Genomic DNA, 27209 nt, shown 5'->3' with positions numbered 1-27209 from the left:
TATTCTATTCTCAACTCCACGCCGACGTGGATAGTAGGGCATAAAAAGGTCGGAGGACGCGTACCGCTGCGCTCGCCACGCTTCGGGTTCGCGTGGATCGTGGGGTGGCGTACAAAAATTGGGGGGACATTTAAGGGTTAATTCTGCCTATTTGGGCTCTGTAGCCCATTTAACATTGATTCCTATGTGAAAATCGCGGGCATTGAGGCATTGAATGCAAAATCGCGGTCAATCTGGCTTTTTAACATTGTTCCCTATGGGAAAATCGCGGTGATCGCGGGCATCGCGTCGCGGCCGTTTATGTACTGCCCGCGATCACCGCGATGGGCGCCGTTCTAGGTAAAGAGTACCTGGTTTTCTTTCTGGTAGTGCTGCGCTTTGCTCCTTGGGGTTTGTGTGGGTGAAAATGAAAACCAAGAAAACCATATCACAAAATAAGAATGTCTGGGGGAAGTAGAAGGGGAGGAGAAGGCCACAATGTCTCTGAAAATTATTAAAGTGCCCATGCTCCCTGCAGTCACCCTTCTATTCCCTACGGTTACTCCAGTGACACCTGGTGGATGAAGGAGAAATAAAGTTTTTGATTTTAATTATATTTCAAAATTATAAATCCATTCATAAAAGTCCATTAGGACAGACATACTTGTTGGGGTACTTGCGGAAGATGTCCCGGATGACAACAATAGCTTCTTGTACCACATAGTTCACCTTTGTCTGAATGAGGTCTAGGAGGGTGCTCACGCAGCGCTCTGCAGATTGCTGTGGAACAAGCAGCATATATTGTGCATTACACTCAACATTGTTATGGAAGAACCCCAAAAATGTCTTAATCAATGAAACTTTGCCAGACATACGTGGTGAATAGGGTTGCGATTTTTAGTAATGAGAGCTTTTTTGGTCAAAAATCACACTTTTTACATGTAGTAGCATGCGATTTGGGGTAAATATTGCACGCTCTACCATGACCAAAAAAATTCTTGAGGGAGGGGAGTGATGGGTCCACCCATAATTAAGAATTCAGCTCTTGGACCGGTCCCAGGGAATGATCCAGGGTCACTCGCAAAGCAGATTTGCATTGCTAATCGACAAAACTATATGCACTGCAGGTGGGGCAGATGTAACATGTGCAGAGAGAGTTACATTTGGGTGGGTTTTGTACTTCAAACTGATATCAATATTGCAGTGTAGAAATAAAGCAATCAGTATTTACTCTGCAGAAACAAAATAAAACCCAAATCTAACTCTCAGAGCACATGTTACATCTGCCCCATCTGCAGTGCACATGGTTTTGTCCATTAGCAAAACAAATGTGCTTTGCGTGTGAATCTGTATTAGGCCTCTATTTCCAAAAATACGGGGAGTCCCCCATATTTTGGAACCAGCACCGGGTACCAACAGCCAGCATTCAACAAATATTCAACAAATATATATGTGTGTGTGGTTGCTCCATAGAGAAACCATAACTGTAACATACCCTCAACAGAGGAATTTTTAACTAAGTTCCCTCAACGGAGTAACTATGAATGTTAATACCATGAAGCAGGTGCGGCAGGGAGGGATCCATGTGGCCCCTGACGTCTTCGAAGAAAGAGATTTAATAGGTAAGACATAAATCTCAGTTTCTTCTGCGGCAGACATCAGGGGCCACAGGGATAACAGTTGGACGTCCTAAAGCAGCCACCTAAGGGTGGGGACGATCCTGGGCCGCAGCTAATACACTCCGGCCAAATGCAGAGTCTTGTGAGGCAAACGTATCAAACGCATAGAAGCGCAAGAAAGTATGAGGAGACGACCAAGTCGGCACCTTGCAAAGTTGCTCTGCTGTCGCACCACCCCTAACAGCCCAAGATGCACCCACAGATCTCGTGGAATGAGCCCGGACCCCCGTTGGAACCGGGAGGGAGGCACCCAAGTAAGCTTGTTTGATGACAGACCTCAGCCACCGGGCAATAGTCTGCTTTGTAGCAGGCCAACCTCTCTTTTGAAATCCATAGAGGACAAAGAGAGAGTTAGATTTCCTAAGTGTTTTAGTACGGCGCATATAGATGCGTAACGCACGCACCACATCCAGAAACCGCTGCTCAGGAGAAGCATCTGGCCTACGAAAGGCCGGGACCACTATCTCCTGGTTAACATGAAACTTGGACACCACCTTGGGGAGGTGTGAAGGGACGGTTCGAAGAACCGCCCTATCAGGATGAAAAACCAGGAGAGGAGACTGACAGGACAGAGCCGACAAGTCAGAAACCCTCCTGGCCGAAACAATGGCCAACAGAAAAACAGTTTTCCATGTAAGCCAAGATAGATCCACTGATCACAAAGGTTAAAAAGGGGGCCCTGTAGGGCCTTAAGAACCAGAGAAAGATCCCATGGAGCAACCGGTGGGACAAATGGAGGTTGGATTTGCAAGACCCCCTGCAAGAAAGTGCGGACGTCCTGCAACAACGCCAACCTCCTGCGAAATAGAATAGACAAGGCCGACACCTGCACCTTCAGCGAAGACAGTTAGAGACCAGCCTCTAAACCCTTCTGCAGAAAGGACAGAATCCGAGACAAACGATAGGTTTTTAGATTAAACTGCCGGGAACTAGACCAGGAAAAGTAAGCCCGCCAGATGCGATAAGCACCAGCCAAAGAAGGCCCACGAGCCCTGAGCATAGTCGAAATCACCCGAGAATTAAAGCCTTTAGCTTTTAACAAGGCGGTCTCAACAGCCACCCTGTTAAAGACAACCGCTGCAGATCGGGATGGAGGCATAGCCCTTGTGAGAGCAGATCCGGCCACAGAAGTAGACGGATTGGAGGGGCGACTGACAGGGCCTGCAGATCCGAGAACCAGATCCTCCGAGGCCACCAGGATCAACGTGCCCCCTTCTGCCTTCAACTTGCGAAGAACTCGGAGAAGGGGCGAAAATGGGGGAAAGGCATGCATGAGAGCGAACGGCCACTGGGCTGACAGAGCGTCTACCATGCAAGCGCCTGGATCTCGAGACCTGGAACCGTACAGGGTGACCTGGTGATTGTGGCGTGATGCCATCAAATCCACCTCCGGTCTGCCCCACCGGTCCACCAACATCTGGATCGCTTTTGGATGGAGGGTCCATTCGCCAGCATCCAGAGTCTGACGACTCAAGAAGTCCGCCTCCCAATTGAGGAGACCCGGAATGAAGATTGCCGACAATGCGGGGATCTTGTTCTCCTCCCACTGGAAGATACGAGAGGCTTCCGCCATGGCTGCCCGATTCAGAGTGCCACCCTGGTGGTTGATATAAGCCACCGTCGTCGCATTGTCCGACTGGACCTGCACCGGGTGACCTCGAAGCCAAGGCTCCGCCTGGCGAAGAGCCAGTAAGACTGCCCTCAGTTCGAGAATGTTGATGGACAGCATGGATTCCCGCTGAGTCCAAAGCCCCTGAAAAGATTTGACATGTGACCGCTCCCCAACCTCGGAGACTGGCATCCATGGTGAGGAGAGTCCACCTGTGAATCCAAAATGGCCTCCCTTCCATGAGGTTCTGATCTAGAAGCATCCATGACAGGGAGCTCCGTGCTGTCGGAGACCAGACAATCAGGTGTGATCGTATGTTGGAGTACGACCCCGACCATTTCCTGAGAATTTCCTGCTGTAGTGGGCGAGAGTGGAACTGTGCGTACTCTGCCATGTCGAAGGCCGAGACCATGGAGCCCAGGACCCTCATGCAGGCATGGATTGAGACACACCTGAGCGAGCAAAGATGCTGAACACGGGACTGTAGAGCCTTGCGGCGTACCTCCGGCAAGTAAATCCGCTGATTTACTGTGTCCAACAGGGCCCCTAGGTGAACCATGGATTGAGTGGGAATCATGGATGTCTTGGGCCAATTGATAACCCAGCCGTGGCGTTCCAGGACCGTCATGACCTTGGTCAAGTGTGCCTGGAGAACCTGAGGCGACTGTGCCAGGATCAACAGATCGTCCAGGTATGGAAGAATCCGGACACCCTGGTTGCGAAGAGCACTGCCCATCACTGCCATGACCTTCGTAAACACCCGGGGAGCTGTGGCCAGGCCGAAAGGTAGTGCCTGAAATTGAAAATGACGGTCCTGCAGTGCAAATCCCAGAAACCGCCAGTGTTCTTGTTTGATGGGTACATGCAGATACGCATCTTGTATGTCGAGGGATGCCATGTGGTCCCCTGGTTGCAAGGCCAGAACAATGGACCGCAAGGTTTCCATCTTGAACTTCGGGACTCGGAGGAATTTGTTGAGCCTCTTTAGATTTAAAATGGGACGGAAGGTCCCATTGGGCTTCCGCACCAAGAAAAGACTGGCGTTAAAACCTGTGCCTTGTTGCGACACCGGAACGGGGGCTATGACACCTGCGGACAGTAGTTTTTGTAAGGCCTGTTCCAGGGCTACGCGCTTTTCCAAGTCCTTGGGTGAACTTGTTGAAAAGAACGAGCTTGGTGGTCGACGGCGAAAAGTTATAGAATAGCCTTTGGAGACTACATCTCGAACCCATGCATCTGTCGTGGATTTTAGCCACATGTCCGAAAACCGAAGCAGGCGACCCCTCACCCTGGGATCCCCCAGGTGGAGCGCTGCCCCGTCATGCCGAGTGCTTATCCTCGGGTTTGTGGTCAGGGCTTCTGGTGGGCCTGGGATGTTTTCCCCTGGCTTTAGAGGGCTTTGCGGGTTGGGCCTGAGTCCTTGTGAATGACTGCCCCCCTACCCCTGCCCTGAAAACAAAAGGACTAGAACGCCGGTTGAGGATGTGGAGCAGGAGTGGATGGCAGGAAAGCCGCCTTTGAGGAAGCCACTGTGGCCACAATTTTGTCCAACTCTGATCCAAACAATAGAGAGCCCGCAAAAGGCAACGCCTCTAGAGTTTGTTTGGAATCAGCATCCGCTTTCCAAGAGCGAAGCCACAGAGATCGTCGTGCCGCCACTGCCGAGGCGGACGCTCGTAAGGTAAGAGTGGCTGCATCTAATGCAGCCTCCCCCAAATATAGTGCAGCCTGATGCATGATGTCAAGGATAGGAAACATGTCATCTACACTATCTCCCTCAGTAATAATATTAGTGAGGAGAGAAATCCATTTTACCATGGCCTTCGCCACCCAGGCAGATGCCAAACTTTGCTGCCAAAGCATCAGATATTTTTTTGTGGCACCCATAGGCTAAAGGTTTAATTGATCCTCCTCAACCCATCAACCCAAAGGCACATGTGCAAGTGCTCCGAGGCACCCCATGGTGCCATGGCACACAGTTTGGGAACCACTGTCTTAATCCATCCCTTAGGCCTAAGTTCTATAAAAAATTATCATATTTGAGACCAATGTAATAAATTAAGCATTTGTGGTGTGTAACTTACCTCAACTTTGATGGCACATCTGCCAATGGCACGGACTGCCTTCCTGACAAAATCAACGTCCACTTCGGTAGCATATTCCTTCAGCTCAGCCAACACCTGACAGAGATAAATGTCACTCATTCAAGCAAAGCATTAGATTCAATTATAATAATACCAATGAAACACTAGCTAATTAGCATTGTTTTATGCAGAATATTTTTTTTTTATTCAATTTTTTTTAATTGATTTTCAGATACATGAAAACAGACAAAAAAAAAAGGGTACAAATATTCCATATTAAGATCTGTTATACACATATATGTGATGTCAGAGGATGTATGATACAGTAACTTATATGGAGTGAATAATTATTGCTTTCAGCAGAGTAACCCCTTGAGTGGTAGATTTTGCTGGGGCAGGATAAACCTACCAGGGCAGGTTTGTCCTGCCCCAGCAAAACCCACCAGTTCAAAGCCCCCCTTCCTCGCCTCTGCTCCGGCGTTAGTACGCCGGAGCTTCTCTGCCTCCGCTGTGTTATCCACCGGCCTGTCACATTCAGCAGTGATGTCGGTGGCAGGCTGGGGAATGTTCGCGTGGGCTCGGGAGGATTCGGGTGCCTGAGCGCCCACGGGTCCCCCCGAGCTGCCCCGAACCTGCTGCCTACGTCATTGCTACTAAAAGTAAGGCGGCAGGTGGCTGGTGGAGCGGGGTTAGCAGAGCCCCGGGCTCTAGAGGTGCTGCGCCAGTGGTGCACACCTGGACACCACTAGCGCGCACCTATTTTATATTTGTGGTATGCCCGGAAATTTTCCGGGACAGCCCGCTGAGCCCGGAAAATATCCGGGCATACCACTCAAGGGGTTAATAAAGGGTATTTTTGGGGGGGGGGGGGGGGGGGGGGGGGGGGGGTTATCTCTTCTTTTTCCTTATTTATTTTGTTTAGGTACCTACTTTATATCTTTTTTTTTTTTTTTTTTACAAGTCCGGAGTATTTTTTCTTCTTTTGCTCAGGATGGCAGTGCTGGTCTTATTAGGACGAATAGAAAGTATAAGTATTCTGGAGGGTATATTTCCTCGCAATATTATTTTGTTGTTATTTTGATATTCTATGCGTTAAAGTAGAAACATTGTACTTTGACATATAAACGTGTGATTTTCCATGTTTGTTTATTGTGTATAAGAAAAAATGGTACTTGTTTAGTTTCACGGCGGCGGTCGCAAGCACACTCTAGCTATGAATCTTGGCAGCTTGCCAGACTGCCTTAAGCTACGTTGTCAGCGTAGCGCGGCAGCGAGTGCCGCTCTAGCTATGAATCTTGGCAGCTTGCCAGACTGCCATAAGCTACGTTATCAGCGTAGCGCAGCAGCTACGTCCTACGTTATCAGCGTAGCGCGGCAGCTACGTGCTATGTTATCAGCGTAGCATCTGTAATGAACTACATTGTCAGCGTAGTGAATCCGCGGCAGCCTAGCGCTGACAGGTCATTGTGGGACTTCCACAGAGAAATGGACAGCCCAGCACACCGCTAACAAAGGGGGCGTCTGAAATTTGCGTCTACTAATTAGACACTATAGCATCTAGTAGACACAAAATTCAGACGTCTAAGTACAGCACTGGAATACTGTTCATTTAGACGCTTTAGTAATACACGTCCGCTCGCCACACTATATATAATTAACTCCACGCCGACATGAATAGTGGAGGCTCGCCACGCTTCGGGTTGGCGTTGATAGGGGGGATGCCTTTTGTTAGCAATGCTAGATTCAACAGTGCTTTATGATCACTTTCTTTCCAGCAATTACAACACTAAAGCAGAAATTACAGTATTAAAAAGCAAATCAATAATTTTCCTATTTTACCCACTGCTGGGAAAATATGCCAGAGGAATCTGGGTAGAATAATAACAGAATACAAGACTGAAGCAGCACATGGTGACCCTAACCTGAGCAATGTTGGCCTGCGATGCCAGCCGTATCATAATATCCAGCTTCTCCAATTTCACATAAATTGGATCATTGTATTTGACAAAGAACACCTTGATTTCTTGCTTCAAAATCTCTGGCCTGGTTTGGGGAAGAGAGCAAATGGTTAGTCATCTTTGTACTTGTGCATTATCACGGCGCCCATCACCTTAATTAGTGGTATGCGATGGGACCCGAATTGAGGGTTTCCAGGGCCAACTGTACAATTTTAATATCGCGTCGCATCGCATGCCATTATAATGGCATGCGATGCGACGCGATATTACATTGCGCTCATACCCGATTTTACATTGTACAGCCATACCCGATTTTACATTGTACAGCCACCCTGATGGGTGATTACTATGTTAAATGCCCGCCCCATTGTTAACGCCACCCCACTATCAACGGCAACCCGAAGCAGGGCGATCCATCGAGCCCGCAAGGGGCAGCGGTACGCGTCCTCCGACCTTTTCATACCCCCACTATCCACGCTGGCGTGGAGTAGATTTTATATAGTGTGGCGAGCATAGCGAGCCACCGAGCCTGAAGCGAGCCCCGTGAGGGACCACGGAATACATGTGAAGTCATCCGCGTGCCTCGCTGCGCTCGCCACACTATATAAAATCAACTCCACGACTACGTGGTTAGTGGGTGTATGAAAAGGTCGGAGGACGCATACCGCCTGCGCTCGCCATGCTTCGGGTTGTCGTTGATAGTGGGGGTGGTGTTAACAATGGGGGGGGAGGGAGGGGGATTTCACATAGTTATCATCCATCAGGGTGGGTGCACAATTAAAAATCGGGTGTGGGGGTGCATTTAACATAGGAGTCACCCATCAGGGTGCCTGTACAATTAAAAATCGGGTCGCAACGCATGCGATGCGACAGATTTTTGATTGTACAATGCCCTACGATTAAAAATCGTGGGCGCCGTGATAATACACAAGTACCGTCATCTTCTATTTCCAAGTATTTATGTATCCATTCACCATGCAGAATAAACATGACAGATTCTCAAAAATATACCTTATGCTGCTTTCACACCGCAAAACCTGATTAAACCAGGTATTTAAAACTTTTTTTTTTAAACGGGTCAGAGCAAGTTTAACCCCTTTCATATCGCATGTAAATACCTGGTTTAAAGCAGATTTGCGGTGTGAAAGCAGCATCTGATTCAACCCATTCCACCAATAGAAACCTGGTACCCCACCCTCCCCTAGTACCTGGGCGGCACAGTCCAACCCCCCCCCCCCCCCCATGGGCAGCGCAATCCAAACCCTCTGCTCCCCCTGCACCAAGGCAGCCCCCCCGGTACCTGGACAGCCAGCCGGCAATCCAAGCAACATGTGTCCATGCCTCGCTGTGGACAGGGGAGCCGGGATCAGATGTTGTAGCAGGGGAGATGAGACCCCGGTCGGGGGTGATGACACGGGCTGCAGGGGGTAGGCACTCCTGCAGTCTCCCCAGTGCCACACAGCGTAGGGACCATTCAGGGAATGTGAAATGAGCAGTGGGGTCCCTGAGGCGCTAGTTCCCATCCAGTGTGGGGTACTAAATACAGTTTCAGACTGCATAAAAAAAAAAACTGGTCTGAAACAGGTAGGACCCTGCTTTTTTACCGTTTCCAAAAACTGTTTTTTGGAAACTATAAAATCACTCTGCACCTTTCAGACCGCACAGATTAACGGTTAAAAATCTGCAAAATACAGTTTTTTTAGTGCGGTCTGAAAGGGGCATTACTGACATACCTGCATCTACTATTTACACGTTTAACAGGCACAGGTATCCATACAATTTCCCCCTTAAGAGGAATTTCCTGTATACAGCTGCATCAACTCCTTAACTCAAAGCATCATCTACCACAAGTAATGTCTATTTACACAAACTCCTCTACACAAAAACCTCATCTTGTAGTACAAGTTCTGCTGCCCATAATGGCAAGGATTCTAACTGTGAAAAATGTAATGAACAGGGCTGAAAAAAACACAGGTTTAAAAAAAAATAATAATTAGGTCACTGGCATGAAACATTTTAAATAAATGCCTTTTCAGTTCCCTGTTTTTCGAAGCTTCGAATGAACTAAACCAAAAGAAGAAAATAAAAAAAATGATCCCAACCCTGCACTGGGTTGGGATCATTTGGTCTAAAGCATGATGGTCGACAGTCATTAGGTCGACACCGTTAGGTCGACATGGGAAAATGTTGACATGGTTCTAGGTCGAAAGGTCATTAGTTTGACAGTGTCTAGGTTGACAGTAAAAAGGTCATGGGTGTTTTCACTGTTTTTGACCAGAATGTCAACAGAGTCGACATGGACACAGTTTAAAGTGCACCGCATCCCCTCGCAATGCTTCGGGCACGGTGCCCCGCTGCACTCGGCAAACTATTTTAATTTTCCCACCATGCCCTACTGCAAGGGTAGGCAAGTAATTTTTTAATGGAGTCCGTATATTTTAAAATATTTTGATCGAGGTCCAGAACAAAATATATATATATACTGCATTGATATTGTTTGATTGTGTTGCAGCACCACTAGTTAGTGAGGAATGACAGCGGTTTGTATATTATATGTAAACATTTTTTAAAACCCATTTTTTACTTTTCCTTTTCTCAACAAAACTTTATTGTTTCACATCCAAATAGACGCGTTGCTACAGCAACGGTCTCAATGACAATGACGTCACCGCACGAGCGCCTCCGGCGTCGACACGTGACCTCTGTCCCGATTCACACGCTAATGGTGCAGCACTATTTAATGAGGTAAGCACACATTGTACAGGTTATGTAAGCTGTTTTGATAAAAGCCTAAGGGCTGAAACGTCAACTTATCCGTGTGGCTACGAGTTGTTCTCGTTAAGTCCCGAGTGACGCAGTCTTCCATCCCATTGTATGTCGGGCATCATTGTCTGCACCTTTACCGAGGGCACCGGGCCAAAGAACACACCAGGAGTTGAGTGGCAGCATTTTTGCATATATATATATATATATATATATATATATATATATATATATATATATATATATATATACATACACATACACAAAGTGGGGACCGTAGTCCTAGTCGACGTTTCGGCCGATGTCCGGCCTTTGTCAAGGAGACAGCCTCACAACCAGACAGTAGCAGTGATTGAAGATCACTGAGCTAGCCTTGGGCGCCCCCTTAAATAGTGTGGTAAATAGCCAAATAGTCTCAGGTGGGTATTAACTCACCTCAGTCCACGCCATCTGCCACACACACTGAGTATATTACTTCCGCATCAGGATGCCGGATCTAGTATGGCCGTGCGTCTCACTAGCTGGAAGTGTCGCGTGTATGCGTTCCACTTGCCGGAAAATCAATGCTGTAACTCATGCGGACCTCTCCATAGTGAGAATCACTATGGTAACGTGTGCTGGCGTGTTAGTAATGACTAACCTATAGGGCTGGGATTAAAGTGCAACGTATATATGGCGTATTAGCTGTGTTATTATACTTATAAAGAATAAATAAAATATAGTCATATAATGGATATAGTCCACTATTTATACCTATTTATACTTATTTAAAGGAGCGCCGGCCATAGTTGACAATGTATGGCCTCACTTTGTATATCACCGCATGTAAAAGTGGGCAATTTAAACAAAAAATTATGTACAAGAATAATATACAAGTGAAAAATAAGAAAACCAAAAACCATAAATAATCATTAATAATTCAGGGGTGTACACAAATATATGCATATATCAATATTTCTCAATTTCTGGAAAAAGGGGAGAGATGTGGGACAGGAACCTACGGCAACCACATACTACGGAACAGCAGACAGCCTCACAATCATAAAAAACAGAATGAATTCTCGTTTAACCCTCGAGGGGCAATGGTGTCCAGTTTGTATATCCATCGCGCCTCGCATCTTCTTAGTGCAAGGATCCGCTCTCCTCCTTGTATGGGTTTAGTGATGTGGTCTATTAGTATACTCCGAATAGATGCTATTTGATGTCCCAGCTGGACACAGTGCCGTGCCACTGGTTTATCCGTTGTGCCAGAAGAGAGAGCCTGTCTTATATCCGTCCTGTGGTTTGCCATTCTTTCACGAAAGGGCCTGGATGTGAGGCCCACATAGTATTTCCCACAGGGACAGATAAGTGCGTAGATAACAAAGGCACTTGTGCAGGTGAGTCTGTGATGTATTTTAATGCGTTGTCCACTGTGTGGATGTGCAATGGAATCGCCCGTCATCATTGAGTTACACGTGGTGCAACCCTTTGGGCATTTATAACAGCCCAGTTTATTCGACCTCAACCATTGAGTTCCCTTAGTTGATGGTTGTAAGGTAGGTCTCATGAGGAGTTGGTGGAGATTTGGGCAGCGACGATAAGCATTCATGGGTGCATTATATTTAGATAATCTTAGTGTGTCATCGCTCCCAATGATCGGCCAATACTGTTTATGTAAGGCTTTTGTCGTGTTGGACATATGATCAAAGGTCCCCACGTGAACCATTCTGGGTTTCTGTGACTCCTGAGTGCCCTCAATCTGTGGCTTCTGATGTTTTGATTTAGCCTTCCGTAGGCATCTTGAGATTACATCGTCCGAGTAACCTCTGGCTCGGAATCTGTCACTCATTTCCACTAGCTGGGTCTCTGCTGTTAGTTCGCATGAGTTCTCAGAACCCTTAGGAACTGGGAAATAGGTACATTTTCTTTAAGGTGAGTCGGGTGTTGACTCCCCACTTGCAACAACGTGTTGCGATCAGTGTCTTTGCGAAAAAGTGTTTATCCCAGCCTGGTGCCATTGCGGGACACACAAACATCCAAAAATGCCACTGTCTGCTGATCCATAGAGTAGGTGAACCATATCGGTTCAGGGTTCCGAATTCAGCCCCCTTATCTCTAAAAATCATCTTGTGTTCCTGACCAGACGATCAAGACGTCATCAATAAATCTGACGTAGCACAGTATATGTGCTGCGTATCTGGTGGTGATATATTTGGACTCATATGATGCCATATACAAGTTTGCATATGCGGACGCTACGTTTGAACCCATAGCGGTCCCGTTAACTTGTATATAGTAATTAGTACCATACATGAAGAAGTTCTTCTTTAAAACTAGTTCAAGTAGCATTATCAGAAATTCAGTAGGTGGATTATTCTGACCACATGCAACTAGATGTTCTTTCACCGCCTGGATACCTCCTGTATGCAGTATCACGGTATATAGAGATTGTATATCTAGGGACGCCAGCCAGATCTCTCTGTCTGGTAATATCAGATCTTTAATTCTTGTAAGGAAATCGGCTGTGTCCCTAATATAGCTCCTTGTTGACCTCATCAATGGTTGCAGGTACTGATCCACATACATTGCTAACGGCTGTAACAATGACCCCCTGGCAGAGATTATAGGGCGGCCAGGGGGATTGTCCAGCCATTTGTGGACCTTAGGTAAAGTGTACAATATGGGTGTGATAGGGTGTTCAACAATCAACCATTTTGGCATCAACCCATCCAGCATTGAAGCCCAAAGCAATTGCTGCATCAATTTCTTTCTTTATTGAATCTAGACATTTGTACACATTGACATCCGCTAATTGATTGTGGATTTCGGCATCATAGCTGGTCCAATCTTGCACCACAACCGCCCCGCCTTTATCTGCGGGGCGAATCACTATGGTGTCATTACTTCTCAAATTAGATAACGCTTGTCGTTGTACCATGGTCAGATTTTGATATCTAGGCTGGCTTGTAGTGGCCCTAGTTTTATCAAATTTGACCTTCCTCATGAAGGTATTGATACTTTGACTTGTAGCAGGAGGATCAAACTTACTGCTCTTTAAGCTCTTCAGTTGACTCGTATTGGTAAATGTTTCAGTATCCCCAAAATGATCTTTGAGTCTGAGCATCCGCCCAAATTTATAATGATCTACTTCCCAATTAAATGGATCGTGTATGGAGGTGGGTATGTAGGATAGACCAAGGGCAAGGGTAGATCTTTCAGCCTCACTCAATACGTGGGAGGACAAATTAAATACTCTAAGTCCTTGCTCTTCTCCCTCTTCGCCTTCCACCCGCCCCTCCTCTGGTGGAGCCTATATATATATATATATATATACATACATACATGTACTTATGTAATATCTGGGCTCCCGTTTTCCTTATGAGACCGCATCCGCTCGCCACGTTTCGGGCACGGTGGCTCGACACACTATATAAAATCAACTCCATGCGTAGTTGGATAGCAGGGGTATGAAAAAATGGGGTGCATTTAACATGGGAGCCCAGATAATACATAAGTACGTGTGTGTGTGTATATATATATATATATAGATATCTATATATATATATATATATATATATATATATATATATATATATATATATATAGATATCTATATATATATATCTATATATAGATATATATATGAGAGAGAGAGCGAGAGAGCGAGAGAGAGAGAGAGAGTTTTGTGCCTCTTAATATACGAATATATATATATATATATATATATATATATATATATATATATATATATATATACATATACATATACACACACATATAGGTACTTGTGTACTAGCACGGCGCCCACGATAATTAGTCGCCCGATTTTTGATCGCATGCCATACACCCGATGGCATGCGATGCGATTTTGCCCCATATACGATGTTAACTTGTATAAGCACCCTAATGGGTGCTTACAATGTTAAATACACCCCCACGCCAACCCCAAGTATAAATGTGAACCAGCAGCGGGGCGATTGCAGCGAGCCCGCGAGGGGCGGCAGTACGCGTTCTACGACTTTTTCATACCCCCACTATCCACGTCGGCGTGGAGTTGATTTTATATAAAGTGTGGCGAGCGCAGCGAGCCACCAAGCCCGAAGCGTGGCGAGCGCAGCGAGCCCCACGAGGGGACGCGCATACCTGTGAAGTTCTGCGCGTCCGCTCGCCACGCTTCGGGCTTTATAATATCAACTCCACGCTGACGTGGATAGTATGAAAAGGGGTAAGAAAAGGTCGTAGGACGCGTACCACCGCCCCTTTGGGGGTGGCGTGGGGGTGAATTTAACATTGTAAGCACCCATTAGGGTGCTTATACAAGTTATAATCGCATCCGATCGCATTGTATGCCATATACAATGCCATACAATTTTAAAATTGTATGACATTGTGGAGCATCGCATGCGATATGGTCTGCGATGCGATGGGCGCCGTGATAGTACACAAGTACCTATATATATATATATATGTGTGTGTGTGTGTGTATTCCTATATTTAACTATTAAGGGGCACAAAACTCCATCCCATTCACCTGAGACCCCCCCCCTCCCCATTCCCCTCCCACTGCATAGCATTCATTTAAAAAAAAAAACAATACTCCCGTCCTATATTAAATCTCTTACTGGGGAGTTGTCGGTCACGACCCCCACTGTTCCCAGCTGCCGCAGCTGCTCCCGACAGCACCTCATGCCTTCACAGCTCCCGCTGGGCCTTCCTGCCACCGCAGTCTTCTTGTAGAGCTGTGGCAGGCTCAACACATGGCGCCGATTGTTTTAATCACTATATGTGCGTGTGCGGTGACATCACCCGCGCACCAGCCACTATGCATCACTGGGACCGCTGCAGGCGGATAGAAAAGTGGACCATCTAAACTCCTGAAACTAGCAGCACCGCACTGCTAGTTTTAGGAGTTTAGACGGTCCACTTTTCTATCCTTTGCGGTCCGGAGATGGACCGTGGTCCGCCAGTTGCCTATACCTGCCCTAGTGGATGGTAGGGCATGAAATAACACCCGTCGGCACATGTCGGCTCAAAAAGAAACAGTGAAAACCCCCATGTCGACCTTTTTACTGTCAACCTAGACACTGTCGAACTAATGACCTTTCGACCTAGAACCATGTCGACATAATGGTGTCGACCTAATGACTGTCGACCATCATGCTGTACACCAAATGATCCCAACCCAGGGCAGGGTTGGGATCTTTTTTTTTTTTTCTTCTTCTTCTTCTTTTGGTTTAGTTCATTCGAAGCTTTGAAAAAGACAGGAAACTGAAAAGGCATCTAGTGTTTTATTCAAAATGTTTAATGCCAGTGACCTATACAGTGCATTTTTGATGGGCTCTTAACTAGAGATTTTCTAATTTAAGAACACTTTATATCATAAAATGTATATACAGGGAGTAAAGTACATAAAATATTCTTTTAAATTTACCTTTTTTGGACAATAAGGTTGATATTTCTTAAAGCCACATATTGTACTTCAGGCTCCCCGGAGAGTAGGGTGACCAAAGGAGGTGCCAACTTTTTCAGAAGCATGGTGTAATAGTCAGAGTCTTTTGGCAGCAGCTCCAGGAACTTCATGAGGACTTTAACAGCAGACAGGACTACAGCAGAGTTAGCATGTGACAGACGTGGAGTGACACGCTCACATATACTGTAAAAAAAAAAAAAGCAAAATGGGGTTACCCAGACACACATGGGAAAAGCAGAGACTGTAAATGGATAATGGCACATAACAGAATTGTGCGCCCAATTATTGCGCATGAGAAAACTGCCCTCACCTTTGTGCCTCCCTTTCATCCTTAGGATTGTAGTTGGACAGACAGTCCAAAATAAAGATCTGCCCCCACTCGGTGCATTCGTTCAGGGCAGTCAGCAATTTGTTGATGTTTTGTGGATTCAGGTCAAGCAGGTTACTATTAGGGTGAGACTCGCTTATTTCCGAGAGAGCAGCCACTGCATTGGCTACAACCTGGTTAAAAGGAGATGATTAGAGAATTATACATAGAAAACAAATGCCCATGCCTTAGTGAAAACCAATATATGCCAAACAGCAACACATGGTAATAATTATGGACCCATTGTATGCCCTTGAGGAAAAAAGATTAAGAAAATATCAATACATACTGTAAGTTCTGTATATATTTTGGTGTGGAGAACAACCTTGGCCTATCATTTGTATTTATTGTTTACTGTCCTGTGTGGTAGTACAGTTGGTATTACCGGTATTCTTGATTTACCAAACTGATAAATCATGCCTGGGAATCTCTCTACTATTTACATTTAACGTCAATATTATGAGTGTGGAAAAATAATTACATTATGCCCAGGTCTGCAACAGTTACAAGCCATACACATGGTGTGATTCCTTTTCTATTTAATCCCACACATGTGTACACATTTGTTTCCAAATATATACTACAGATCTGTACTATATAGTCTTGCCTGCGCACTCTATTTATCTATTTCATACACACAGAATGGGACCGCACATCAGCATCGAATTCAGGATCAAATACGGCTGAAACCAGTTAGATTTTAGTTAGATTTGGACTATATAGTCAAAATCTATATAGTCTAACTCAGGCATGCCCAAAATCAGGCCCGGGAGCCAATTGCGGCCCGTGCTGTCATTTCAAGCGGCCCGCAGCCTCCAGCTGGAAGCGGGCAGAGCATCAGATGTGGGAAGCACAGGACAGTAAAGGTGGGGTCCCGGCGAGCGCGCCTTTACCTTGCTGTCTGCTGCAGTGAGGAGGTGCCAGCCGCCACAATCAGATGTGTTTGGCGTTCTACCCCTTCTGCTGCAATCGTATATAACCCTACACCACAATCACAGTGACAGAAGTGTTTGGTCAGGTGGGCAGCAAGGGGGAAGCTTGCTCCCGTAACATGCAGAGGAGAGCAGTGGGAGCCCAAGCATCTCCTGTCCTTGCAGTGCCTGCTTTGCCTCTCCTTTCTCTGGCTCACACAAGGGGCTGGGAAACATACAGAGAAGGAAGGGGGCAGAGTGGGGGACATACAGTGAAGGAGGGTCAGGCTGGGGAACATACAGTGAATGGAGGCAGTGATGGCCATTCAAAGAAGGGGGAGCAGGGGCAGGCTGGGGGACATACAGTGAATGAGGGCAGAGTGGGTACATAGTGAATGGGGGTCATACAGTGAATGGAGGCACTGATCGACATTAAGAGAAGGGGGCAGGTTGGGGGACAGAGTGAATGGGTGCAGAGTGGGGAGCATACAGTGAATGGGGGACATATAGTGAAGAAGGGTCAGGCTTGGGGACATACAATGAATGGAGGCACTGATGGACATTAAGAGAAGGGGGGCAGGCTGGGGAACAGAGTAAATGGGTACAGAGTGGGGAGCATACAGTGAAGGAGGGGCAGGCTGGAGGACATACAGTGAATGGGGGCAGGCTGGGGGACATACAGTAAAGGGGCAGGCTGGGGGACATAGAGTGAATGGGGGCAGAGTGGGGGACCATTCTGATGTGATTAATGATTCAAAGAATGTCAGGCTGAATGGTCGCCCCCCCACACATTTACACTTCACCAAATCTGGCCCTCGTCACAAAAAGTTTGGACACCCCTGGTTTAACTCAACCATTACTATATGGTCAAAATCAAATCAAAAGTGACCCCGATTCCAAACGTCTGTACAGGGCATAGCATACGCACCATGTTTACTTAAGGAGAACATGGTAGCTTGGTAGTATACATGTCTTTTTGGTGTAGAACAACAGAAACCTGCATTTTACACAAACAACTCAAGCACATGTCTAAATACACATTCCCCTCGAGCTCCCCCATTAGCTCCCCGGGAGGGCTTGCTTACTATTTGGCACTTAAGGCCCCCATACACTATGCGATTTTGGACCGATTCCACGCGATTTCGGCACTTGCGCCGATAAATCGTGTGAAATCGAACCAAAATCGCATGTGTTTGACATTTGAACCCATCCGATGTGCGGTCCCGTGCGCATCGGACCGGATCAGGAGGTCGGACGTGCAGCATGTACGATCACGTCCGACCTTCTGCAGCGGGCGGGCAGCAGCGGCGGCTCTTGAATGAGTGAAGGCGGTACCACAAGTACCCGTGAGGAAGCAGTGCAGTAGCGGCGGGCGGCGGTTATCAGTGTGTCCAGCACTGTGCTGTCACTGTGTGCAGCGGGTGGGCGGCGGTTATCAGTGTGTCCAGCCCCGCAGCGGACGGACAGCAGCAGCAATTACAACTTTAAAATAAAGTGTCAAATGACTGCCCGGCTATTGATTGGCTGAGATAGAGCACTCTCAGCCAATCAGCGGCCTCCTTCCGCGATTAAGAGCCGGAGAGTCATTTGACACCTTTTTTTTAAAGTTGTAATTGCCGCTGCTGCTCGCCGCGGTGCTGGACACATTGATCACCAACGCCCGCCCGCTGCGGTGCTGTGGACACTGATTACCGCTGCACACTGACAGCCCGCCCCACTGTTTTACTACCGGCACTGCTTCTTCACCGGCACCCCCGCCGGCCACTCATTTGAGAGCTGCTGCCGCCGCCCGCCCCCACTGCTCCGCACCGCCCTGCAGCTCCCCGTTTTTCTGGGGTTTTTTTTACATGTGATAAATCACATGCGATTTATCATATGTAAAAAATATCAATTTCTATTCAAATACTACAAGGAAAGGGAAAGCTTATGTATGCAGAATTGGTTTTCATCTTCTGCTAAATGGGACTGGCATAAGCGATAGTCTGCCACTAAATGTGTATGGAAATATTAATAAATCAAGAGAAAATAAACCTTCTAAAGGCTTATATGCCATTTAGCACATTAAACAGTGCATACTATGAACACAATTGCTGAAGTAATTATTCATGGATGCATATGTATTCTAGGTTTTACTTTTGAAGCAATCATTAATACATATATACTGTACTATGGTACACCAGGTTCTATGTAGTGCATTTACACCTTTTTTTTTTTTTTTAAAGTACACAGAGTGCAATGTTCAAATAATAAACAGAACAGAAACATATAAGACACTTTTTGGGAAGATTTTCACTTGAGTGTATCCAGAAGATAATTCAAAGACTGACCATTAGTATCTCAGAAAACAGAAATCTGGAGTAAATGAGCGAACAGAGGGCGGAGAAGGAGGCCATAATTATATCTCCATAGTGCAGTGTGACCAAATGGAAAATATGCAGTAACCAAGCATAGCGGCAACTGATTTTAAACACTACATGCTTATAAAGCCAATTACATGCATATGCAATATCTCTATAAAAAATATTCCTCTACAGTTCTGGTCTTTTGATTGGTATTTTTATACAGTCTGCTGCACAAAGGCAATCTGGTTCTGTACATTTTTATGTACAGTATATTTTTAAAAATTATGTAGTGGATATTCAGAAACTACATAGAGACACATGGACAACTATGCACAAAAGTTGCTTTATTAGCCACTAGTTTAGAGATGGCTAACCTTGACACTCCAGCTGTTGTTGAACTACACATCCCAGCATGCTCTGCATCAGTTTTAGCATGGCTAAATAAAAAACCTGTAGCACGGTATGCTGGGATGTGTAGTTCAACAGCTGGAGCGTCAAGATTAGCCATCACTGCACTAGTTAAAAGCCCACTAAAAGGACGGATTCTGCAATGTACTTTCACTTTGAGCTGTGACCGCTTTAAATTTCAATTTGAGCTGACTGTTTTTAGCCCACACATTCTCCACCCCATCCCATATCTGCTCCTACCTCCAATCTCTCTGTCTTTGCAGCTCCCTCTCTTCATACCCAGCAAGTTTGGAACCAGTGTCCCTGCAAAAATTGCTTTCACTTTCTGATATGACATCTATTAGCACACAAAAGGACAGGCTTCTAGTGGCACCTCAGAGTAGTAGTTAGCTATAGTGTGTGTGTGTGTGTGTGTGTGTGTGTGTGTGTGTGTGTGTGTGCGCATTTAGTGTTCTCTGCTATGACAAAAATGCTAAGACTACCAAAGAGATCCATAATGAGCACACATACTTACCAAAGGTTGACCTACTAGCAAGACTGTACTGACTGAAAATACTTCTAAAGGTGAATACACACTGGCCGATTACGCATGTCCGTGTATGGACATTGGGTCCACAAAGCCACTCATCTGCTGGTAATACCAGCAAATGAGCGGCTTTCCCGTCGATGATTCGGGAACGCGCATCACTGCTCACTGCCGGGCCATACACACTGGGCGGCTTGAAGCTGAAAGCCACTATAAAACTTGCCATTTTGAGCGCCTTTCAGCTCAAAGTCGCAGAGTGTGTGTGGGCCTTAACCTTAATTACAATAATACTAAAAATGTCACCCTATTTAAAATTCCCAAGACAGTATGTAGAGTAGAGTAACAGTTACCCGAATAAACTTCCACGTAACAATGTAATATATTTTATGTGTACCCAGTTTTAATAGGCTGGCAGAACATTAATAAACTGCACATCTATCAACACTACATTTAAAGAAAACAAATTTCTTACATGGGAGAATTTACATAAATCACTGTTGTCATGGTTTATGTAAAGGAAAGCCAAGCTTGCAAATAACACATGATAGCACTACCAAAAGCTGCAATGGCGGAGCCTGTGTGGATAGACTGTAGGCTCTGAACAGGAAACAAAAACAGGGACTGGAAGCCCGAGCTACAAATAGAAGAGTAGTCTGCTTTGTTACTGTCACAGGGTAATTAGGAAACTAACTGAGTGTTTAACACAGTTAATGAGGTGTAATATGCTTCTGATTAATAAGAATCTTCCACTTACCAACCTATTAAAATATTACCAATGTGTTGATTATGAGAAAGGAAGCACAAACAAAAATGAAAGGGTCAGTGGAAATTAATTTATTAAAATACAGACAAAAAGTCACAGAAATGGCTGAGAATCCAAACAAGCATAGGATCGGTTGGTGAAATGGTTAAATAAAGAGTTGCCTGGCATGCTGCTATTTCACATTACCAGAGCAAAATATAGATTTTATGCTTGTAAGAGCTGTCAGTGTGCATCAAATCACAGTAGCCGGAATGCAGCAATTGTCCTGCTTTGCAGAATGCTGGACTTCTCTTAGCATTGTTCTATGGACAGAAGTTCTTAGGCTCTCTTGACAAATACCAGTATCCCCATTTCCCCGCATTAGGCACACTTGCTGAGCAAGCAGCATCAGTTGCTTACTATGCAAATGCCCAAGCACATAATGAACAATGCGGTCTACTTATGTAAATGGCTTTGCTTGAAATAAAGCCGTTCTATAACAAGGATAACGGATTGTTGGAGAATTGTTATGTGGTACAAGAATACAGTTATGCTCCATGTCATAACAAGAAAAGACAATTTTACAGACTTATTTATGTCACAGTGACCTACTAAAGCCTCCTAAGGTTTAATTTTAAATAAGTGGCCTCCAGAACAAAGGCAAAATAAAAAGAAACAATGTAATAAAGCACATCTAGGCTATATTATCCTAAAATGATATACCAGCCTTATACTTATTTTGTAGTGTTCATTCTAACACCCTCCATATTTGAAAACCCATGCACTTCCTCTTCCCTGCCTGGGGTGTCGCTGTCTGCTGTAGTGTTTCTAGCACAGTGTGATCTGTATATCAGCACTGATATGCAAACCAGACCTGTGCTAAAAACACCACAGCAGACAGCGATACCCCAGGCAGGGAACAGTAACTGCATGGGTTTTCAAATATGGCGGGTGCTAGAATGAACACTATTTTGTTACCAAGACACACTCCGTAATTATAATATTTATGCGGGTTTGTAAGGGCTTTTGCAAAAAATATGTATTTCTACACTGAGGAAGATGGATTACAAATGGAGAACACTGAAGATCAGACTATGGTCTCCTAAAGATCAAAGCAAACGTAATAGATCGATAGTCCTGCCAAGCCCGGAGCTAGATTTTAAGCGACAATCAGTTTTCATGCAAAACAAGGTTCTTTTTACCTCAAAACTAAATTGCCTCTTTAAGAAGGGTATTAAATATGTGCTGAAATTTTCGACAGGGGAAATATCATCTCTGGGTGACAGATCCAACCTTTTTTAAAGTTGGATCTGTTTTGTCCGAACAGCTGGCGATTGCCGAATTCACGGCCGTTTTTGCAGAGCCACAGACTTTCCAACAATCGACAGCCAGAACATCGAATTCCGAATGTTGAGTTACTGACAGATCAAACGAAAATGGCCTGGGATTCCAACTGTCGGATTCCCATATTGAATACCTCCCTAAATCTGGCAATTATAGTACCAGATCCAGCTTGGACCAATAAATGGAAGCCCAACACTATTGGTCCCATATGTAGAATTCAGAAATCTCAAAATGCTACACCTATACTGCTTTCACATTGCAGAAATGGGTAATGACACGGTATTCTTAAATGGGACTTTAAAACGGGTCTGAGCCTTGAGACCTCACATTGCAGGTGAAAACCGTTTTAAAAATCATTTAATACCATTCAAACATTCAACCCGTTTAACCCCCAAGGGACACGTTTCAAGCCATTGAAATAGAGCCATTCACACTGCCTAAAAAACGGCTTTAAAACGTGTAGGACTCTGCTTTTTAACTGTGTTGAAATACCGGTTAACTTTAACCGGTAAATCAACTCTGGCACTTTCACATTGCATCCTTAAACGTTTTAAAATGGCAGAAAAACGGCAATATACCGTTTTAAAAGTGCGATGTGAAAGGGGTATAAGTCTATAGATTTCTGTGAGGATGGCAAAATTCGGTACTTGTTTCCTAGCCCGTCGTAGGTGATAGCATACCTTAACTTAAGGTATGCGATGGCTGCGACCGACGCGATTTTAGGGCTATATTAAGCCTTTTCCCCGACAATGAAAAAATCGCGTCCATCGCATGCCTTAAGTTAAGGCATGCGATGCGACCGATGGACCCGATTTTACATAGGGAACAATGTTAAATGGGCCAATGGACCAGATTTTTCATTGTTTACCCACCCTTATGGGTATTTTACGTGACAAATGCCCCCCCATTGTTAACGACACCCCACGATGAAAGCCAACCCGAAGCGTGGCGAGTGCAGCGAGCCCGCGAGGGGTGGCGGTACGCGTCCTCCGACCTTTTCATACCCCCACTATCCACGTCAGCGTGGAGTTGATTTTATATAGTGTGGAGAGCGCAGCGAGCCACCGAGCCCGAAGCGTGGCGAGCCCCGCAAGGGGACGTGTAATATCTGTGAAGTAATGTGCGTGCGCTCGCCGCGTCTTGGGGGCTCGCTGCGCTCGCCACACTATATAAAATCAACTCCACGCTGACGTGGATAGTGGAGGTATGAAAAGGTCGGACGACGCGTACCGCTGCGCTCGCCACGCTTCGGGTTAGCGTTCATCGTGGGCTGGCGTTAACAATGGGGGGGCATTTGACCCATCAGGGTTGGGAAACAATGAAAATTGGGGTCTGGGGGGCATTTAACATTGGGGCCAATGTAAAATCGGGTCTATGGGACCATTTTACATTGATTCCAATGTAAAAATCATGTCGATCGCATCGCATGCGATTTGGTTGCATGCGATGGACGTGATTTTTGGGGTCCCGATGGATACAATTTTTATCGCTGGCGCCGTGCTAGGAAACAAGTACCCAAAATTCATTACTCCACCATTGAATAAAAGCATCAATTTTCTTGTTGGTAGCCAAAACATATTCCTTAGATTTGTAAAGTAAAATTAGAAGTAGAGGAGACGGGATAGAGGACAGAGGGAAGCAGACGAACCATGACGTGCAACGGCCAGTGGTGCCGCTGATGGCTGCCTAGGCGCTGTGCTGCCCAACAAATATATGTTTGCTGCGTCTATAATCCCCAGGATACATCTAGCGTATTCATGTATGTGTTATGTATAACTGTACTGTCACTGTTGAACTGTTAGCTAACCGGCTGTTGCACAGCAATCCAAATTTAATTCCTAGTATACGCAAGTATACCTCGGCAATAAAGCAGATTCTGATCAAGGTTGCCACCTATCATCCCCATATCATTGTGCAACAGTGAAGATGATACGAGAGTGAGAGAGCGCATGTGTACTGTATGTCCATGACTAGACTAGTCAGCCAGAGGGTGAGAGCTTCTATGCTTGATGGAAGCATACACAAATCAGTCTCACGTGGACATGTGTCTGCCTGTGGCCAGACTAGTCAGCATGTAAGGGAAAAAAAATTTGCTCAGCCATAACATTAAGAATTAGTGTCCTGGAAAGTAGACCATCATTAACTCCCAAAGTCAGACTTTGAAATACAATTTATTTCCAGACAAGGACACAAGGTTTTCTAAATTAGAAACAAAATATGTCCCATTTTTAATGGGGCACCCTGTATTAAATAACAATGAATTATGGACAAATTACACCAAAGTGGAGGTCTTTGGTTTCCAATATTTAATATCGCAACACTGGTAAAACTGGAATTGATTAGCTGGAAAAGAAAAGATTCAAAGTTTTGGAATGAATAAAATATTCCAAAACCTTGACAGACCTCAATCCCAAGGTGTGAAAATATGTTAATTAACTGTTTATCATGCTCATTATTGGGAAGTAGGCACAGTTAATAAAATATAGAATTTGTGTCTGTGCTAGTGTATTCCCATGCTAACTATGAAGCTAGGTCAGTCATATCGTCAGTGCATCTGTCTAAAAGTCGTAAGAAAAAAAGAAGCCCCTAAAAGGGGATTTTTGTAAGAACTTTCCGGTCGAACCCTTTTCTCTGAGTCCAGTACGGTGACACGATGGGATGTAGCAGGGGTCCGCAGGAGCCAGGCACCTATGCTTCAAGTCTTTGGGAGCAGGCTCCTCCCTTCTGCATCCTACAATGCCTCAGTTCAACTTCAAGAGCACACTAGGATACAAAACTCAGTACAATGCCTGAACATCTTATATGCAAACATATAGCACCATAACATGATAACACATGAACGGTATAACTTACTGAGCATAAGGGAGGGATCGCTGTGTCACCGGACTGGACTCTTTCGTCCAGTCCGGTGACACAGCTTACGATGGGACGTTCACGAGCCGGTCCTTTGGGAGGGTACGCTAAGACTGACAGTTCTCATCACTGCCCGTCCAAATGAAGCGACATCCGACGCGAACTCATGAAACCTGTAAAATTTGGTAAAGGTGTCAACAGAGGACCAGGTGGCAGCCCTGCACAACTGCTCCGCTGTAGCCCCATGGCGCACCGCCCACGAGGAAGCAACTGACCTGGTGGTATGTGCATTTATCTGTGAAGGAACAGGCCTACCTGCTTTACAAAGAGAGGATAGAGAAGAGTGTCTTCTTTGTTGGCGCACAGAGGTAATTAGAAGAAAAAAATGTGTTTTATATATTTATTAAAATTTTTATCTTTATTGATTATTTATTAAAAAACTGTCATATTTGTGAAATATGTAAAAAATAATTTTTGCCAATAAAATTGGTCAAACAGCAGCGGTGTCCTTTATTGTCTTATTATTATCGTAAAGTGGTTTTAATTATACCTTAGATTAGGTTCTGTTTTTAGGGAATTTTATGCTTATATACATTTAAGGTAATTCCTGAGCATCAATTTAGAGAGGATATTTGTCTTGATACGTGCAATATCCCTACAGATTGTTTTAATTTGTACAATCTGCTACTTAATTTGTGTGTGGTTTCAATATACTTCCACTGGGGAGCACAGGATCAGATGAGGGTTTCAGTACAATACAGTATTGTCACTGTTTTCTGGATACCCCAGGTAATATTCTGCTAGTTTTCTCAGATTTATGCTCTGCCGTATGTTGGCTTGCTACTGAGTGTGCAATACTCTCCGTTCTCAAATAAAAGAGTGGTATTCTCTGATATTATCAGTTTTGAATCACTACGGATCCAAGATCATTATTTATAGTTGTGTTATTGAGAATATGCACATAATATCTCTCGCTGGATTGATACCCTAAACAGATATTGGTTCCACTTAAAGTATTGAGTGATGAGGTTAAATGCGGTTTTCACTCCTTTTTATTGGTAATTTATTTCTAGGTACCTGCTCTACTTATACCTTAAATGAACTCACAGAGACTCTGAAGGAATTAAATTCCTATATGTCTGAGAAACTTAAAATGGAAGCACACAAATGCCAGTCAGTTTTTCTTTTTTGGAAATAAACCTGGTAAACTAGTAGCAAATGCACTACGAACACAACTCTCAGCTACATTTAGAAAAGAATAAAATCAACTTTATTGGCCTTTTGTGGATTACAGTGCAGCATCAAGCAGGGATGAAAAGGGGGGAGACATTACATAAAGACATTACAAGCATTTAATTTCTAGCTACGACTATGGTGGTCAGGTCGCCAAGTAGGGACACGTTGTTTGGCTGTTGATATTGGGATTGCATTCGCTTTGATTGGATTGTTCAGGTGATGGACGGCTAACAGATTAGGATTTATCCCTAATATAAAATCCAAAGATGGGCGCATACATAATTCCACCAGGGAAATTGCTTTAGCTTTTACTCCCAATTATATAATCTCAATAGAACACAAGAACTAGACTCAAACATGCTCAAGAAATTAGATATAGAAAATTACCTAAAAGCCCTTGAACTTCCCTTTTCCCCTGAAGAACTAGAGACCGCTATCAAAACTACCCCGAATGGTAAAAGCCCCGGACCGGACGGTTTTCCCATAGAATACTATAAAACTTTTAGTGACATCCTGTCCCCCCTGATGCTTGACACATTTAACAAGATCTCAGACGAATCTCCATTTCCAAACCAGTCCTTGCTTGCCCATATCTCTATTATCCCCAAGGAGGGAAAGGATCCAGCACAATGTGCTAGCTATAGACCGATCTCCCTGTTGAATGTCGATCTGAAACTATACACAAAGCTAATAGCTAACCGTTTCAAGCAGCTCCTTCCGTGTCTGATTCATTCGGACCAGGTCGGCTTTGTCCCTGGTCGTGAGGCTAGGGACAACACTGCAAAAAACTTAGATTTAATTCATACTGCTGCTACAAGTGGTACAGCGCCAGCTATTTTGCTTTCAACAGATGCAGAGAAAGCATTCGACAGAGTAGACTGGGACTTCCTTCTAGGGATCCTGGCCCACCTGGGTTTAGGTCCTAAGGGGTACCAGAGAATCAAGGCCCTCTATTA

At 45.0% G+C, this 27209-nt stretch overlaps 1 protein-coding gene across 2 annotated transcripts in view; it reads right to left on the bottom strand.

Moving 5' to 3' along the window:
- The window catches only part of AP2B1 (adaptor related protein complex 2 subunit beta 1), a 153310-nt gene that overhangs the window by 64086 nt on the left and 62015 nt on the right, over positions 1-27209 (bottom strand). For both annotated transcript variants that reach the window (XM_083173893.1, XM_083173894.1), the window contains exons 6-10: positions 15835-16025; positions 15486-15707; positions 7274-7394; positions 5352-5447; positions 644-759 (exon numbers count right to left, since the gene is read on the bottom strand). In XM_083173893.1, coding sequence (XP_083030019.1) covers positions 644-759; positions 5352-5447; positions 7274-7394; positions 15486-15707; positions 15835-16025 — 746 coding nt within the window. The remainder of the gene's footprint in view (positions 1-643; positions 760-5351; positions 5448-7273; positions 7395-15485; positions 15708-15834; positions 16026-27209) is intronic.

Source organism: Crinia signifera, chromosome 2 (assembly GCF_055691185.1).
Source record: "Crinia signifera chromosome 2, ASM5569118v1, whole genome shotgun sequence".
NCBI classification, from domain to species: Eukaryota; Metazoa; Chordata; class Amphibia; order Anura; family Myobatrachidae; genus Crinia; species Crinia signifera.
The sequence above is the reverse complement of the archived record's forward strand: the minus strand, read 5'-3'. Positions and strand labels throughout refer to the sequence as shown.